The sequence below is a fragment of the Gopherus evgoodei genome, chromosome 3 (assembly GCF_007399415.2).
Source record: "Gopherus evgoodei ecotype Sinaloan lineage chromosome 3, rGopEvg1_v1.p, whole genome shotgun sequence".
Lineage (NCBI taxonomy): Eukaryota > Metazoa > Chordata > Testudines > Testudinidae > Gopherus > Gopherus evgoodei.
Window position 1 is genome coordinate 168,934,625 of NC_044324.1, and position 19,059 is coordinate 168,953,683.

General features: G+C 47.4%; 1 protein-coding gene across 2 annotated transcripts in view; it reads right to left on the bottom strand.

Annotated features, from left to right (window-relative positions):
- The window catches only part of GALNT14 (polypeptide N-acetylgalactosaminyltransferase 14), a 200,346-nt gene that overhangs the window by 119,225 nt on the left and 62,062 nt on the right, over nucleotides 1-19,059 (bottom strand). The window contains exon 2 of one of the 2 annotated variants that reach the window (XM_030557364.1): nucleotides 1,284-1,333. In XM_030557364.1, coding sequence (XP_030413224.1) covers nucleotides 1,284-1,333 — 50 coding nt within the window. Of the gene's footprint in view, nucleotides 1-1,163; nucleotides 1,334-19,059 lie in introns of both variants that reach the window. The other variant, XM_030557363.1, reaches the window with a different exon arrangement.

The window sequence follows — 19,059 nt, forward strand, 5'->3', positions numbered from 1 at the left end:
CCTAGGGCCAAAGGGGATCAGTGCTGGTGGTATGCTTACACACAGACACACAGACACACACGGTCCTGTTCACTCAAAGTTCTGCCTGCCCTGGAGGAAGGTGACGTCTATTTTTCCTCGAGAATCTGAATGGAATCCAATGGCGTTCACCCTCCTGAGCAGGTGAAGTTTTCAGAGGATAGGATGTCAGCGTCATACATGAGACTAGACAAACACAAGATACAGACCAAATCAGACCCCTTCCTCTTCATTTGTGGGTGGATCAGTGACTTTACTGTTTATTTAACACAAGAACCCAAAACCTAATGAAAGGGGCACTCAATAAATTTAGGCCTAACCCTTAGGTTTGGTTTATATTGAATAAAGTGAGAGAGGTCACAAGCATCATAGAAATAGAATGAAATCACACAGTTGCCTGTCTCATGATATTTGGTGTTTCTCTAAAAGCCTTGGCTTCAGGAGGCATGTGATTAGGAGGCAATATCTGGTTTAACTTTTAAAAAGTGAAGTTTCTAACCCTAATGGTTGCAGAGAAAAGCTTGAAAACAGGACTTGAATACACCCTAAAGGAGCAGAAGCCAGAAGGGAAATAAAAAGCACTCAGCATTTATTTTAAGCCAATCTCATGATTGTATGGACCTATCTCATGCTTTTGGAGGTCAGCATGAAAATCAAGAAACATTCTTTTTAAAATTTCAGTGCAATCAGGAGGGATTTTTGAGGATTTAAACATCCCCTTCCAATTTGGGAAAAAAACTAAAACAGCATTATTGTGTTTGCACAAGAAAACCAGGAGTAGAAACGGACTATAAACAAGAAGTAAAATTGACCGGTCTAGCTTCCCTGCCCTGGTAAAATGCAAACAACGTATCAAATAGTACAAAAGCTGTTTCAATTAGTTGTCTGAGGTGATATTAGTAATGCATGTAATGAAATTATTTTTAAGTCAATATGTCTTATCTCATCTGGGTCTCTTTGAAAACAAAGATATCCCCTAGGTAGGTTCCCAATCCAACAACACAGTGTCCCACGTCTCTGGCCCATTAATTTCCCCCAAGTGTAGGTTTTTTGTCTCCAGTGCACACTTTTAAGGAAGGGCCAATCATGTCCCTTTTTGACTAGTGCTGCCTGATCAAGGAAGAGGATGGGAAGGATACAAGAACCTGTAATGCCTGGTGTCGCGGATGGCACGGTCACTGGGAATCCTCTCGCTCTCCCGCTGGTTAAAGGCATAGAGGCGGTATGGGTCCTCTCCACCCTTCCATTTCCGGGCACTCAGGTACCTTCTCTCTTCAAACTGATCCCAGAGGTCATCCCAGTCGACATCTGAGCCCTGCACACACAAACATTGAACCCCATCAGAACATGGAGGCCTGCACGTCACAGGTGTCTCTGGGTAGCGTGCAGTGACACCCAGCAAATACTTAGCAGCTCCTCAGCACGTGTGGTCTCTCGTGCTCACTCACCGACAGTAGTTGAAGTCCAATGGAGTTGCACTGTTTTACATCAGCTGAAGATCTGGCCTGCTACAGATTAAAAGGACATGACCACGGGGGACACCCTTCAGGCAAACCTCAGCACCATCCAACAGCCGTGACTCGCTTGGTTAAATTATATTGTATGTTTTAATGTCTTCTCACACCTGTCAAATATTCAGCCGCCTGCAAGGCATTTGGGCTCAATCTGCACTTCCTTTCAAATGGCTTGGTGCAACATCTGTGAAACACTGACGAAACACTGCCTGCTCACTGGTTTGGTGAAACAGTGCCTGCTCACCTGAACTAACTCCCCTGCCTCCACATTATTCCAGACAGCAGGGGGTCCTGCTAAGCAAGAGATTTGGGGATGAATCATCCCCACTGTTTGCTCAGGTATAGAGGAGCCGCAGGGCTACTATGTTGCTCGCCCTCTGTACAAGAGTCAAAGTGTCCTTTCATTGAGCAGCACACAATGGCTCTGGGCCGGCTCTGAGGTGGCTAACGCAAGGTGCACTCGATAAGATCACATCGTTACAGCAGCACAACCTCTTTGATCTCAGCCTACATGTAATACAGAGCAATTCAAACGTGTACAGTAATTTCAGCACCAAAGAAAATTGTGATCTTATCGAATAATTGATCTTTTTTTTGTTACTCCATCTCACAGCCGCTCTCCCCTGCTAATGGCACAAAATGAAGCTTTTGAAACAGGCGATTTTTATCCCATAATTGATTTTATTCACATCGGACAGCACATTTTCCATGTTAATAGGAAGGGGGAGGGGAAGTGATGGTTCTTGCAAATGAACAGCCTGTATCCCATACATCAGTTTAAGCAAAAAGGGCTGGATCGAGATTCCCCTGGAATGTCTCTTCTCATGCTGCAAGGCCGTTGGAGTGAATTTTAAGGGAACACAGGCCACCTCCAAAGGCACGGCATTGCTTCAAAGCACAAAGATTCCCAGGTCCCTCTATGGTTTTAACCAAAGACGGCTTTATTTCTTGTCCTCCCTTCAGAGCACTCCCAATATTTCTTAGGCCTTGGCTACACTGGCGCTTTACAGCGCTGCAACTTTCGTGCTCAGGGGTGTGAAAAAACACCCCCGAGCGCTGCAAGATACAGCGCTGCAAAGAGCCAGTGTAAACAGCGCCGCAGCGCTGGGAGCGCGGCTCCCAGCGCTGCAAGCTAATCCCCATGAGGAGGTGGAGTACGTGCAGCGCTGTGAGAGCTCTCTCCCAGTGCTGACGCTGCGACCACACTCACACTTCAAAGCGCTGCCGCGGCAGCGTTCCCACAGCAGTGCTTTGAAGTTTCAAGTGTAGCCATACCCTTACTGTTGCTCACTCTGTTGGGTCAAATTCTGATTTCAGTTACACCAGCGTAAATGAGGACCTAACTCCATGATCCTCAGTGTTATTACTGATCAGTGACACAGAGATCAGAGTCTGGGCTGTTGAATGTAAACTCTTCAGAGCAGAGACATCAAGGCTCATTCTGACCTTACACTGGTGTAACCCCATTATTCGCCCTGGAGAATACTCTCTCTCTCTGTTCCCTGGGGGCCAGATTCACCCTGCTGTAACTCCAGTTAAGTCCACCTCCACCAGTGGAGTTACCCCAGAAAGAAATTTGGCCTTTGGGTTCCATCTGGTGAATTTACTAAGCAGAGGAAGTGATTCCCCTCTTGCACCTACTAAGCCCATGCAACAACAGAGCAGCAAGCTCAGTTCTATCCCAGCCCTGATCTAAGCACATAATCAGGCTTGGTCTGATCGCAGAAGCTTTATTACCAGCCATGCGGCAATAGGCAAGAAGACTATGACTTTATTTTCATATCCCAAGGTGAGCATACAGTTGCTGAGAGTTATAAAAATCATCTTTTAACTTGCAGACACAGCACATTCAGCAGAGGGAATAAATATGGTGCACCACAACGTCATTTCTTACAATTGCTTTTCTGCTTACAATTGCTCTACCTGGGCTGGGCTGCCTCTGATGACAATCACAGAATAGTGCACCTTACTGACCATCAGTCGGCATCCCAGGACACCAAGAATGAAGGAAAGTTATTAAAATGTTAAGGCCACTCCAGTCCATCGGGAAGTTTATGAGCAGAAGGCTATCCATAAAAGTTTGTAGGCTCTTGGTAGGAGTGCAGAATATTGTGCAATAAATATAGTTTATGTTTTTTTAAGGCATCTTGTAAGACATGATTTACCAGCACAGTGAAAGATCAGGAAAAACTGAGGTGATTGCATCTCAGAACCACTGAAGCCCTGAAATTTACAAGGGTTGGAGAGGACTCTGAGATTCCAGCTCTGCTGAAGAAAATTTCAGGTTTAGATCCTAAACTGAAGTTGTGTTTTTGAAAAAAAGTTTCATAAAACTTAATATGAATAGAAATGTTTCCATTTTAAAATGGCCATAAAAAAGGTCATTTTTTAAAAATGTATATGAAAGTGTTATTGAACTAGACCGGAGACCCAGAAAAGGGAATGGACTGTAAACAGGACGTGAAACTGACCAGCCAAGTGAGGGAAGAGCAAAAATTAAACCATCTGCAAAATATTACAAATTTCTTTCAGCTTTATACAGAAGTAGTAATATAGTGTGAGCCTAATTCTCCATTGCCCTGCACCTTGTGTACTCATTTATAGCAGTGCTCAAGTGGATATAGGGCAGAACAGTGGAGAATCAGGACCTGCACTGAGATTTATCAGTACAGCATCCCTTTAAAACCGTGGCACAATGGCAACCTATTCCTGTACAGTATGGCTAAGTGGCTTGGCCCTTTGATCTCTGAATAATTACGCTGCAAGAGAGTGTGGGTAGTGGGCAAGTCTCTGCCAGCTTGAGCTTGATGCTTGCCAAGTTCACATGGCATAATGGATAGATGCATTTCCAAGACAATGCAATTAGGCAACTGCTGTGACGTCAACCATATGTTCTAGGCCCCTCTGTTCGTACTTGCAGCATTACAAGGACACCAGCCTTTTACATACGGTGGTGAGGCTGCAACGTTAAACTCTGACGTTCTGAACAGCCTAGCCTGTGAGAAGGTACAGTGGTCGAATGTGCTCCAGCTAGGATTGTGTGCTCAGCAGACAAGGCAAGGTAACAAGCTACTGTACATGACTGAATAGGACTTTTCCATTTATAGATTCCGATCCTTGGATAGAAGGCATCTGATGTCTAGAAGCAGAGCTGGTTTATCAGACAGTGAATGCTTCCTGCAATTAAAATGGAATGTTCCTCCATGAAGTTTGGGGCACTGTGCTGCTGGGAGGTGCATCTAGGGTGACCATCTGCATTTTAAGGAAATGCCACTAGAAAGACTAAAGTCCAGCCCACCTTCACTTCCAGAAGCTCAGGCCACGCACAGGCAGGGCAGCAGGCTCTGCCTTTTGTCTGGCCTCAACCTGGAAGCTGGGGAGACTAACAGCCTGTCATTACCATGCTCCTCCTTCTCTTCCCCCCGCCCCCAAGCTGTCTGCCTTCCCCTGAGCTGACTTTCTCTCTTTTTAAACTCTTCCTCCACTCCTGGCTTACCTTGGAGGGGCTGCAGGATAGGGCCACCTATGAGCCCAGAGTAACTCCTTAACCCCTTCCTGCACAGTGTGAGGCTTGCACACTCTACCACATGTGGTCACCCTACACAGATGGGACATCAGATGCAGAGCTTCAGTACTTGATTACATTCTGCAGAGTTTACCCTAGTGTCCTGGCCAAATTCCTATTGGATAATTACACTCTCTTTACTATAGCTAATACCCCCTTGAAGTCTCATTGGGATGCAGTATTCTTCAACCTCCTCTCCTAAGCTTCCTGTGAGGCTGCATGGAATTGGATGGGAATGTTTAGACATACACTCACTGCAGACAGCAAATCTGCACTGCATATCAGGAAGGATGCACTGTATAGGAAGCATTCAGGCTATCCAAGTGTTTTACTCACAGACGGCTTCTCCAACTTGCAGGTAGATGATTTACCTGTTCCTGGACCACTGACAAAGGAAAGGAAAAGCCCCATCACACATGCAGGGACCACACATCAGTTCTGGATTATTGGATAAGATCTTCATTATATTTCCACCATGTATTATCACCTCTTCCTCACACTAGAATTCTGTCTTGGGAGTTATTTAACTGATGTGCAGAAACCTAAATTTAATTTATTATGATCTAACTCACTTTAGACGCCAAATTACCCTGCACTAGAGAAAGATCAAGTCAATATTCCACTTGCCTTTCTATTTATCTTCTGCAGGGCTCCTCTCTCTCTTTGTCTCATTCATTTTCTCTCATGTTCTGGTAATAAATTCTAATTTTTTTTCCTCACAATTAGGCAATTTCTCTTTCAATGCTGCAGTTTAATGTTTGGTATTAATTATAGGAAACACAGTCACTTCTTTTGCCAGAAGAGTTTGAGAGATTGAATAAGTCTACAGCAAAGAGAGAAAAAAACCCCATTCTCTAGTTTAAAAAAAGGGGGAAGGGTAGCCTACCACTTTAATGAAATAGGTTCTTCTCTCTTCCTCTCAATAGCACCACGTAAACCACTCTGTTAGGGAACTTGCCTATTAAGATTCACTTACAGTAGTTAATCAGGCTCACCAGCTGTGAAAAGCAAGCTCTGCTTTCGTGCTTTAGATGGGTGAATAGCTCACAGAATTTGAGATCAGTTTAGAAGAGCTGCATCTAAAGCCTTTCAGGACTATACAAACTGGCATCAATATTAGCCTGGATATACCATGAAATAGTCATAGTCGAGAGATTTCTAGTAATTCCATGGGGCTGGAAACCAGCACAGTGAGCAAACATTTGTCCCTGGTAGCTGCCACCTTGTGTATTAGAACTTACGCTTCTTTTTAAGGCAGCCTCCAGCCTCTAGGATTGTGGAGAAAGCTATTGAAATGGGAGGAGGGTGTGAATGGATGCCAATAACCACCATACATCAATGGAATGTTAATTCTGAAACTTATTGATGACAATTTAGATTTCAATAAAGGTAACTATTTCACCGCTGGTCAAAGAAAGAAGAACAGTCATGATCATGTCAGGCATGAGCCAAAGACTATTGAAGACAATCAGAGTCTTTAAATTGACTTCAGTGGGCTTTAGACTAGGTTCATTATGAAGATTTGAACAATCGACCTTGAGTGCCAACACTCTGACAGCAGAGTTGAGTGAATCTTGGGCTGTGGGTGGAGTTTCTGACAGCACTGGAACCCACACTGGCTAAGTATGCATCTTTGTCCCCCTTAAGTAGGAGCCACGTAAGAGGATAAGAGCCTGCTACAATTGCCAGCTGCCAATCCCTGTGCTCAGACCACCTGAGCAAAAATGTCCCTCAGAAGTGCCTTAGGAGCCTTCAGGATTCAAGATTATTATTTATAATTTAAAATATCCAGTGAGTTCTAATGCTTCACTACACAGGGACTGAACAGAACCAGATGTGGAGAACTTTTAAAGAGACTCTTTCAAGGTTTTTGGACCCCGATATTCCCCTACAAGTAGCTTTTCCTGCTCAGCTGGGAGGGCAAGGTTCTTTCCCTGCATTGCTTCAGTGAAGGGTGTGCAGCAAGGGGACACTGTTAGAAATGAACAAGTGTGGTGTCTGGTGCATCCCACACAAACAAAAAATTAATTCAAGAGACATGAGACCAGTCCTCGCATAGAAGCATCAGAGTGCGACCAGCTGACAAACAACCCAAATGTGTCAGGAATAACACACCTGGATAAGCCCTTCGGAATTAATTATAGTACCAAGGGAGCGGGGGTGGGGAGAGAAACTGTGTGCACTCTAAAGAGAATTGGCTGAGTACTACTCCCTAGTAGAAGTCAATGGTGTTACATCAGGGATGAACTGGCTCTCATCAGCATAGTCTTGCACTCTCTGACCCCCAACTGCTTTCCCCAATCAAAACCCTGAGCTATCATCCCCCTGGGTACGTTACAAGGAGAACAGAAAATGCCACAGGCAGGCTAGAGAAAAAATTCAATTCAAAGGGGATCGACCTTATTACACCAGATATTTGACACTCTCCCAGCTAAGAATACACTCTGAACAGCCTCTTCCTTCTTTACGAGCTTGCTAAGTGGGCTCCTCCAAACCACCCGTAGCCCTATTAAAGAGAGAGAGAAAAGTGTCTCTCTGTGACAGCACATTAAGAATTGAGAGTCTAAGCACAGAGATGTACTTCCTTGTCTGCCTCTTCAATCAAGGCTCAGAAAAGAAAGGGGGGAGAGTGCGCAAAGAGAGCAGATCATTAGCAGTAAAGACTTCAATTTTCCAGAGATTGTTAATGCTTTGTTTATGTGGATTTCTATGAATATGACATTTTAATAGCATAATAATTGTGTGATTACAGTGCAGCAGGGATTGCTGGAGGAGGAACAGAGAGTGAGTGGCTCAGACCGATGCAGCTGTTGGTTCTTCAGTTTTTGCTGGGAAGCTCAGGCTGCAGCCAGGTACCCATAGCATCTCCATCCAGGGCACATGGGTGAGCCAGCCACCATGCCATTGCATCCACACACTCCCACCATGAGGGTAGAAATGGCTTCAGTAACAGGTGCTGTAAGTGTAGGGTGACCAGACAGCAAGCATGGAAAAATTGGGGGGGAGGGGCAGGGTAATAGGAGCCTATACAAGAAAAAGACCCAAAAGTCAGGACTGTCCCTATAAAATTGGGACATCTGGTCACGCTATGTAAGTGGCAGGTCAAGGCTGCCACGGAAGGAGATAGATGCAGTTACAAGAGCATGTCACCCAGCGTGTGTCACCCAGCATGGTGCCGCATGGGGTAATGAACAGAGCTGGTTCGAGACGCCTCACCGGCTGGTGGGCTTTAGTGTGGTGCTGCATGCAACGATCAACGGTGCTGCAGGAGGATCAGATTCATGTCACCCAACCTGCCCCTGTGCATTGCTCACCGTGTTGCTGCACACAGTAAGGAAGAGCTCAGTGGGCTGAGCTGATGCACACTCCCCTGCCTGCTCCTCACCTAGAAAGGTGGTGTGTGCAATAATGAGCCTTGCTGGGCCATTCGGCTTTTATAATTGGCCCCAGGGCTATGAGAGCCAGTATCCTGGAGATTAGTTCCATTCAACAAGCAAGCCCATTGTGTTTGCAAATGCGGCCATGCCAACCCGACAGAAACAGGTTGGGAAAAATATAAACAGAGTTCAGGGGCTGAATCACCACCACTCCCTGCAGCTCCTTGGGTTTTCCTTGGAGCTCTGTCATCCAACCTTGCTTAGCTTAAATCAAGAGACCATAGCTTCAGAGGTGGTATCTGCAAATTGCAACTACATTTAGGGCAACAGAAGATTAATTCAAGGAGAGAAAGGGCATAAATTTCACCCTGGGAGTACAGGCCAACCTTTGTTTTACATATGTCTCAAGGGACATCCAAGCCCTTTGTAAAGGTTGGTGAAAACCATAGACCAGGCAGCAGTTCTTTGCCTCAGCCGATCAGACTAGGTGAAGTGGCAACACAAAAGCATATGGAGAGATCTGCGGGAGTACAGTCTGGGATGTTTTTCAATCACAGGCCTAACAACACCATTTGATGAGTCCCAATGCAGGAGAACCAATCCAAGTTTTATTTACAGAGGGCCACTCCGAACACCTAAGGGCAATGGGCATCCAACCCAGATATAACAAACACAGGCAAATGTGCCCTTATCCAAAGGTAAGTCTGACCCAAAGCTCTGTCCAAATTTCAGAGAGAGAAAGCGACTCAACACGCTCCTTTTTATAGTTCCAAAGCAGCCACAGACCCCAGCTCAGCCCCTTTTCATTCCCCCTTGGCTGGGAATCTTGGCAGTACCTGCCGCCAGGGGAGCCATCTGCTGTAGATTAAAGGTTTTTAATTCTCTCCCTGCCAGCCATGAGATAAGGCCTCCATTCCCTGCCATATACTCTCAGACCTCCCAACGGGCCCAGGATTATCTGCTTTGAACCCCCAACCATCTTGTCCAGGTCAAACAGCAGTTAGACTGAGGACCCCCACTTGAGAGGACCCCCAAATCAAGTGGTGTTGCAACCTGTTGCATGGGATCACAGCATCACTCAGGTTTGGTCCCTCTGTTCCTCTATCTCAGTCTACGGAGGGAGAGATGGGCCAAACCTGAATGGCGCTGTGTCCTGCTTTAGCCACTTGTAACATTAGAAGGCATGCACCCTGGTTGCTTTCCTTCTACTGCCCATCCTGAGACATCAAATCCTCACAGTTTACTAGGGTTCTCACTGCATTTCTTTCCTACACAAGTATCAGAGGGGTAGCCATGTTAGTCTGGATCTGTAAAAGCAGCAAAGAATCCTGTGGCACCTTATAGACTAACAGACGTTTCCTACACACTGTCCCTAGGGTGTATATACCACCCACACAATTCACTCACTACGTGTTTGCCGATCACAGTCACGACACACAGTCCCCACAACCAACTGAGATCAGAGACAACAAGAACAAGCGGTATAAGAAACACACTGATGAGTATGGCTGTAGAGGTAGACCTGAACTGGGCAAGAACCAGAGGTTCTGGAAGCCTGCAAACCACTGCCCTCTTCAGGATGGAATGAGACCTGCACAAAGTGCATGCAAGTAAGTTGTGGGGTAGTAGCAGTCCTGCAAGGAGTAAACAAAGCATTAATGCTAATGGGGATTCTTCAGGAGCTTGTGCAACAACAGCCTGTGCTCTAGGAAAAGAGAGTCCCAAGTTCTAATGTATAACTTAACTGCTGACTATATTCCCTGCCTCTAGGCAGCCCAGAGACTTATACAGCATGCACAATATGTGCTGCAACAGTTATAAATACCGAGTCTGGGGAAATGTTCTGAAACTGAAAATTAAAGATTCCAGTAAGGTGTGAAAGAAATTAAGAAATAAAAAGGAACCCTTCAGTGTGGCACAGCCCGTTCTATTCACCAGTCTTCAACAAGTGTCAACACACTGCCAGTTGCAGCGTGAATGCCAGCTGTCTGCAAAATATGCTGCCTGTCACCTGTAAAGAGTATTAAAATTCTACTTCTGCTAGGAGTATCCAGGAAAGCAAACACCTTGTCGTTCTTTAGAAAAAACTAATTATCAGGTAAAAGAAACACATCAGATTGTATAACTGTCTGAGAAACACGAAAGCAGATTCTGGCTCCCCATCCTTTCCTCTCCTGCCTCATTTCCTGGGAGACAGCCCATCCCCCATCACCTCCTGCTGCCTTTTCCCAGGGCTCATCTGAAGATTAAGATCATATTTACACATCCCAAAGGTTGTTCATGCCAGTGACAGGCACTGGATCAATGTCCTCTATTTATTCTCAAGAGAAAAAATGCAGCAGGGATAGCGGTGGGCCAAGCTGTCCCTCTAACATTCTTAAATCCCGAGCCACAAGCACCTCCTAGAGGTGAAAGGGGAGGTCAGTTTCCATGGCTCACACAGTGCTGGCACTGAGATGACTCAATGACCCTGTATTGGTGAACTGTGATGGTAGTTTGCACAATACAGATATTGTGAGACCACTAGGCTCGTTGCATGTAAGACACCAGGCAGCTGTTATATAGAAACCAGTTTTAGTCACCAAACAAACTGAGTGCTTGGCTAATTCTCGTTGCCACCAAGACATTTTCACCCATGGTGGCAGAGACAGTTGATGAGTTATCCATTAGGGGGCAGCACCTGGTGGCCAAATCAGTGCCATTCACATTGCAACATGCCAGCCTCTTACACCACCATGCCTCAGGGTGCTGGCAGAAGAGGAAGAGTCTGAATGAGTTTGACAGACACAACCATGCAGGGAGAAGTCTGATTCCCCATCACTCTGGTATCAGGGTATTAGAAATGATAGAATGCATGTGGGAGAGACATAAAGGACAAATGGGCTTGCGGGGGTTGGTGGGGGCAGATGGAGTGGGGGAAGAAGGATGAGACTGGAGAAACTTTGAGGCAGCAGAAATCTGGCCCAGGCCTTCCCAGCTCTATGCCTCATGCCCATGACATGTCTCCAGAACAAAGATGGGGGTCAAGAACCCAGCTTCCTCTAGGCCTGTCTCTCCTGCCATGCATCACAAAAAAAAACGCTGCAGCACTGCACCATATTGTCCACAATGCTGGGTCAAGGCCCAGGGCTTCACACAACAGGGGCTGCAGACTTACACTGGAGCTGGAATATCTATAACAGAAAACACCATAGCCTGGTACAGCAAGATGGCACCATAACCAGATGTCTGACAACTGGTCCCAAGATGAAGGGGGAGCAACATGGCAAAGCGCTACTGGCAGATCCCCGCTCAGGAAGCTTTGCCGACCTTAGTGTTTGACACCCATGTTTGGGACTGAGCAGCAGCAGCTTTTGCAGTCAGTCTGAGAATCAATGGGCTGTGGAAATGGCCCTGCCCAGAGCCAGCACGTTACTGGAAGGGCAACGCTGTGTGTGTTACCCCTCCCTAGGAATGAAGCTCACATGGCACAGGGATCTCCAGGCTCTGAATTCTTTCCCCTCTAACCACTGAGCTACAGAGTCATATTCTCTGTCACCCAATGACTCTTTAAGAGTCTTAAACATCCTGCAGAGACCAGCTCGGGACAGAGCCAACCAATTGGAGCAGAGAACCTTGTCACACTGGTGCAAAAAATCATAAAAGGAACTAAAACAGGCCTGAAAGAATGAGCCTGGCAGACATGTTAGAGACTGATTGCCCCATGCCTTGCACAAGTGTACAAGGGAGTGGGGAGAAGTCCCTGTGCAAAGACCAGCCTGACTCATTCTGGGTACTTCTATAGTATAACCATGGGGAGCCAGGTGTCTCTGTAACAGCCCCTGGAGTATACAGTATCATGTGTTTCTAATAGCCACATGGGGTGCTGTGTGCCTTTGTAATGCCCCCATGGGGTATTCTATCCTGTGCCTCCAAGATCCTGTCTATTTGCCATGACTGAGGCATAAAAGAATTAATATAATAATATATCAATGGCACCACAGCATCAGAAAACACACAAGAACTCCTGGCCATCTGGCACAGCCTGCCTTGGGCGACCCTGTTGTCCTGAGGTGTTTGTGCTCGCTATAAGGGCAGTAATTCTCTTCTCTGCTTTTGGATGGCTTGAAGTTGTTTGTTTCCATTCAGGGGTACTGGAGGCGGACAGTAATCTCTCAGCAGGAATTGTAACCATGCATTACACAAACGAGATTTAAATATCTGCTGCAGCATCGGAGGAGGCTCAATTATAGAGCTGTTACCGTCCGAGACACTAATGCCAGCTGAAAGGATTACATCACTTCACACAGAGGAAAGCTCATCCCACCTTCTCCTCTGGTGCCAGCGTGTGCTGTTAGGAAGGAACACAACCCCAGCAGGGGCAGCTGGTGGAAAGCAACAAGCCTGACATAACAGGTACCTCCTCCGCACAGCACAGTTAACCCAAGGGGGGCTGAGAGGGCCATCCAGTGAGGGGAGGGGAAATTCTATGTACTTTTATAGCTTCCAGGAGCAGTGCGAAGCCAGGGCAGGCAGGGAGCCTGCCTTAGCCCCGCTGCACTGTGAACTGGGAGTTGCCTGAGATAAGCGCCACCTGGCTGGAGCCCGTGCTCCAATCCCCCTCCCGCATCCCAACCCCCTTCCCCAGGCCAGAAGCCCCTTCCACAACCTAACTCTCTTCCAGAGCCCAAACTCCTGCCCCAGCCCTGAGCTCCCTCCCGGAGCCTGCACTCCACACCCCTTCCCGCATCCCAACCCCCTGCCCCAGCCCTAAGCCCCCTCCTGTACCCCAAATCCCTCATCCCTGGCCCCACCCCAGAGTCCACACCCTCAGCCAGAGCCCACACCCCCTTGCACCCCAACTCCCTGCCCCAGCCCTGAACCCGCTTCCACATTCTGAACCCCTCAGCCTCAGTCCAGACCTCCCTCCTGCATTCTGAAGAACTCATTTCTGGCCCCACTCCAGAGCCTGCACCCCCACTGGAGCCCATACCCTCTCCCACACCCTCTCCCACACCCCTGCCCCAGCCCACTGAAAGTGAGTGAGGTGAGGGTGGGGGAGAACGAGCAACAATGAGGGGGGTGGAGTGAGTGGGAAGCAGGGCCTTGGAAAAGGGGCGGGGCAGGGGCAGGGCCTCAGGGAAGGGATGGGGCAGGAGTGTTCGGTTTTGTGTAATTAGAAAGTTGGTACCCCGAGGCATACCCATTCTAGCTTTGACTGAGCTAGCTCCAACAATAATAGCAGTGAAGCCACAGCAGCACAGGCTAGCCAGGTCCCGGGCAGGCTTGTACTTTGATAGCTAGCCCATGCCACCATGGCTTCACTGCTCTTGTTAAGCAAGCTAGCTTGGGGGTGCTTACATCTGCTGCAATCCCAGCTCCTGATTGCAGTGAAGACACATCTTTTGAGTCGTCTGCAGGGAAAGACCATAGGAATTTAGGCACTGAAATATAGGCCTCCACCACTTGTGCTGAAGTAGTGGGAGGGGTACCGGGCATCCTTCACAGCCGTGTCCATTTGGCTCAGTGCATCCCACCCTGCTTGGAGCTGGAAGTGCTCCTTGGCCCAGCTCTCTGCTCACTCTGCCTAAAGCCAAAGCACTGCAGGCAGAGCACTCTGGTCCAGTTTCTCAGCAGCCTGGATAAGCGTGGGAGCTGCCTGAGAAGCAATTTCACACTGTGAGGCATGAGCTCCCCAGATCCAAACATTCCTAAAACGTGTGCACACGCATGCCTGAAATACACAACTACACCCAGGTACGAATTCCCCTATTCCTGCTATGCCTCCCCCTGCCACACCACCACAGAACACCCCTGGGATCAGTGCGGGGGGGGAGGTCTTTGAATTCCAGAAGCACATAGGACCCAGCTCCATTTAGAATCACTTACGAGTGCCCAGCACCCAGTATCTAATTCCTTAAAACAATAAATTAGCCCAGAGGCTAGCCTGACACATGGAGACAAATCCTGTTTAATTATAAAGAAAAGGAAGGCGATTATATCCTCCTGGAGACCACTTCTGCCTGCTTCTGTTTTATTTATACATGATACTGTATAATGAGCTGAATATTTAGGAGGTCAGCATAAAGCAAGCTGTTGCCTGGAGAAAAAAATGCCCAACTCTGTATAGATCAACAGCCAGGCAGTGGGTATGGAGGGAGGGGAGTTGCTCATTTCACTGCTGGCAAAGACCTCTTACATGGATCATCTCTCTCTCCCCCCCCGCCCCTCCCCCAACTCCAATCACATACTGGGGGATTGTTCCCTGTGGTACATTCTCCTGTCTAGCTCTAAAAGACCCATCTGTTGGGGGGTCTTTTAGAGCTAGACAGAAATGTCTATCAGAAATGTTTTCTAATACTCAACATATAGTTTCCTTTTGCAGAATTTAATCTCTTGCTCCTTGTTACCCTCCCCTTCCACTTCAATCCACTCCTCACTCCTTGGGGTTCACACCTTTCAAGGACCTGTGGACAGGCCTGTGCCCGCTTGATCATTTAATCAAGCTATCTAAGATTTCACGCTTCATCTTTCTTTGTATGCCAACCCCTCCTGCCCTCTGATCATTCTTTGACTTCGTTGTTGCTCTGCACAGAGGTCCCTCCAGTTTGTTGGTATCTTCCTGCCACTGACATCCCCAGAGCTGGATCTGTTCTGGGCTATACTGCTATTCCATGAGAAAGGATGGGATTTGGGAGACCTGGGTTAAGTCCTTGCTTTGTTACAGGCTTCCTAAGTGATCTAGATCAATTCACTCAGGCTCAGATTCTCAGAAGGTATTAAGGTCACTAACCCCCATTGATTTAGGCTGGTCTACATGTAAGTTTTGCCAGAATAGCTGCCAAAAGAAGTGAGAGAGCTATGTTTGCAAAAGCCCTAGTGCAGACACAGTTATATCAGCAAAGAGTCCTTGGCGCAGCAGAGCCTATTGTGTTTGGGAAACTGGTTTAAAGTCTCTTGCCAATATATCTATACCAGCAAACCCTTTCCAGTGTAGACAAGGCCTCATTTTCTCTGTGTCTCAGAGCTCCCCATTAAACAGGTGGGAAATACTTCCTGCCTCACAGGTGTTGTGAAGATGAATACATTAAAAATTGTGCTTGCTGTGGTCATGTATAATCAGCATCGTAGATCGCTCCCATGCCTATCAAATTGTGAAGTAAGATCTATAAGACTCATCAGACCTGCACTTTTGTATGATTTCGAATGCTGGGCACCGAGGAAGAGACAGGAGCAGATCTTGAATACAGTGGAAATGAAAATGTGAAGATGGATGCTTGGAGTTACAAGGATGAGCCATGTTCAGAATGAACTATTTAGGGGAAGCGTGAAGATGGTACCAATTACAGAAAAGTTGAGAGTCCAGGCTTAGATGGTTCAGGCATGTGAAGAGAAGATTCAAAGAATGTACAGGAAACAGGGTGCTACTGTCCACTTCTCAATGTAAGAGAAGGGTTGAAAGACTCAAAGTGAGATGGATGGATAGCACACAAGAGAGTTGTGGAGTTTCCAAAGAACTGCTTCAAGACAGACTAGAATTGAGGAGGAGGACTCAAAGAGCCCACTCCATATAGACGGGACCAAGACTAGAAGAAAACAACAGCTCACATTAGTATCACAGCAGGTGTGCGTGCCACTGAAAGGTTGCTTCTGAATGCAATAAGTTCTTCTCTCTACCTCAGCAGGAGGAAGTAAATTCAGCATAGGGCTGTTGGAACACTATCTTCCCACGCTTCTGCCAATGATGTCCTCGTGGCTGATTCATGCCTGCTTTAAAGCAGATGAGGTTTCCACAGTGACACCTCCGGAAGCAGAATGTAACTGAGCAGCATCTCAACCTTCGACCGTGTCTCGCTGAAGCTAGGAAGGGCTATGGGATCAGGAGGTGCTTGTACTGTGTGTGCTTAGGAAGAGAGTTGGGATTAAAACTGAAGGGCTAGGAGAGGGAGCATTTCATGTAGTTGCCAGTGGCAAACTCTAGGAGGAAAGGATTCTGGAGCAAGCTGAGTTTTGGTTGCATTTCCTGAAATCCACAGTGCATATTCATTGCCCCTCTCTGCTCCCTCTGCACTGCCTGAGTCTCCAGTAGGCAGAGAGCAGGCACAGCCAACCTCTACCTCCTCTCCAGCCAGCATCTCCAGTGGCAGCAGCTGTGCTGGGGATGGGGAGCAGCAGGAAGAAAGCAGAGTAGGAGTGTGCTGTGCCCCGTCTGGCATTCAGTCCCCTGGGGGTTGCTCTAACCTACGCCAAAGCTGGGAAAAGAATCAGGGAACCATTATCAATTCCCTGACAGACACCCCCACCACACACATACTGGTACACAAAGGAGAACTTGGCTGCAGCAGATAAATTAGCCCCCTAATTTTCATGGGTCTGAAATACACATGGCCTGGGTTTTGTATTAATAAGTAAATATTATCTTATTATTGTATAGCACCTCCATCCCACTAGTACTTTGCTACCAGTATGCAGATCACTATTAAATGCTCCCAGGCTGGAAGTTTACAATAAAGCAACAAAAATGGATACAGGGCTGGAGAAATTGATGTCTGAGGAAAAATTGAAAGAGTTAAATTATATAGAACCTGGTTAAGAGGGGGTGCATGAGAACAGCCTACAAATATTGCAAGGGAGGGGAGAGAAAGGAATCATTCCCATAGAGTTGTATATGGTTATCACATAGTAATCAAATGACATTCAGCGAGGCAGCATTTAAGCTATTAGAAGAACGAAATGGTTTTGTAAAATACAGTTTTTTCCCGGGGGCTGTATCTCAGAAACCCCATCCTCAAAGGACCCCAAATTTGTATCACTTCCACTACCTTGCGCTGCCACAAGGCACCACCAATTTCAAGATAATCTGTGTAAGCAGCCAGATTTTAGAGCACTTAGAGGAGTCAACCTTTAAACAGAAAGCAATGCAACCCTAACTACAGCAGAGTGCAGGAGTGTTTCCTAGAAGTATAAGGCTACAAACTAGCCTTCCTGGGGAAGCTGTGGAAACTAGCTGGGATTGCTAATAGGGAACAGGACAAAGCACTTGCTGACTAACGAATACAGGGAACAAGTCTGCATTGGCTGGAGGAGGAGCTGGGTGCTGCATTAGGCCTCTCCCATCTCCAACTTCTGGGATTCACCTCTGGGGGCTAGGGCAAACTCTCCAGCACACGGTGCAATGCAGAAGGGAAGAGGTGGTCAATGACATTAGGCTTATGTGAGAGGCACAACAGGACTTTAATTTCCCCTCAGATCAGACAGAGCCTTGGTTTCTATGATCCCCTCAGTGAGCGTGTATGGAACCCTTTTCTACTGGGCTGGGCTGCAAGCTTTACCCTAGCGACCTGTCTACATTCACTGACTGCCTCTCACAAGCAATGCTGACCCCTTGACATCCTCCTTGACACCCTCCCCTCTCTACTGTCCTCCCTCCTGGTGAGCCAACTCCTTGGAACAAAACTCCGGCTCTGCTCGGGCGGGCTCCCCTACATGTCAGGAGAAGGCAGAATGCATCTCAGCTGCTGTTGAGCGCCTCATTAAGCGGAGCACCGCGGGCAGCTCCTCCACTGCCTAATGTGAGTGCTTAATGCCATCTTTAGCTGGCTTGCTGCACTCCTGCAAGGCAACTGAGCAGCAGGCAGGCAAGCCGGAGTCTCACTCCCCCGAAGGCTGGCAGCAATTAAGAGGCACAGAAATTGGAAACAGTAAGGCAGTGATGTCTCACCCATGACAGCCACACTCAGCTTTTCCCCTGGATCTTCCGAGGTCAAGCACCTTTGGAAACAGACCAGACTCCCCCTGGGCAGCGGAGGTAGCAAGGCACTGTGCAGTGAGACATGCTATTTGTTTTTGTCATAAGCTTTCCCACTGATTGTGCCTTTTCGGGATACACTGGAGGCACTTCACAGCCTTCAAGGTCAAACCAACATCCCCAATAGCGTGTCAGTAAGAACAGAAGACGCTTTCTATTTTGGAGCCTGGTGCACTCAGTCTCGAGCCAGGATTTGCTCCATCATTTGCTAAGCCCAAAGCCTCTGCATAAAAAAAATGGTTCAGTAGCTCTGAGGTTGGAGCAGGTTAAGTCTGTCCCTGCAGAGATGCATGTTCCAGTCTCAGGAGGACAGTGGGAGATGGACGGGTTTGTAAAGCGACCCACTTGTCTTGAGAGGGGAGCAGAGGAAGAGACCCCAAGGAAAATGCACTGCTCAGAGAGGAGTCTGTTAAAAAGAAGCACATAATCACCACTGCACTTCTGGAGCCCTCCAGCTGCAGCTCGGGGAAAGAGATCTTGAGGTTAATACACTTGGCATCCTCGAGCCGATGTGGCTTTTTCACAGCAGCGCAGCCAGCGGTAATACATCCAGTAATTGCTTCTGTGGGGATATTTACCTAGCTTTAGAGGCTACTGCTGCTATCATTCCCCTGGATGGCTGCCCTTCCAACCCAGCCTGGATTGGGGGGCAAATGACAACAGCAGTGTATTTGACTTCAAACAGCACTCACTGAGCAGCCAAGCGCTTGCTACTCTTCGCCTCATCTCCTCGACTGAGGGAACTTTGGTTTTTTTTTTACCAGCCAACATTTTCAATGCACCTGAATTTCCCCTCAA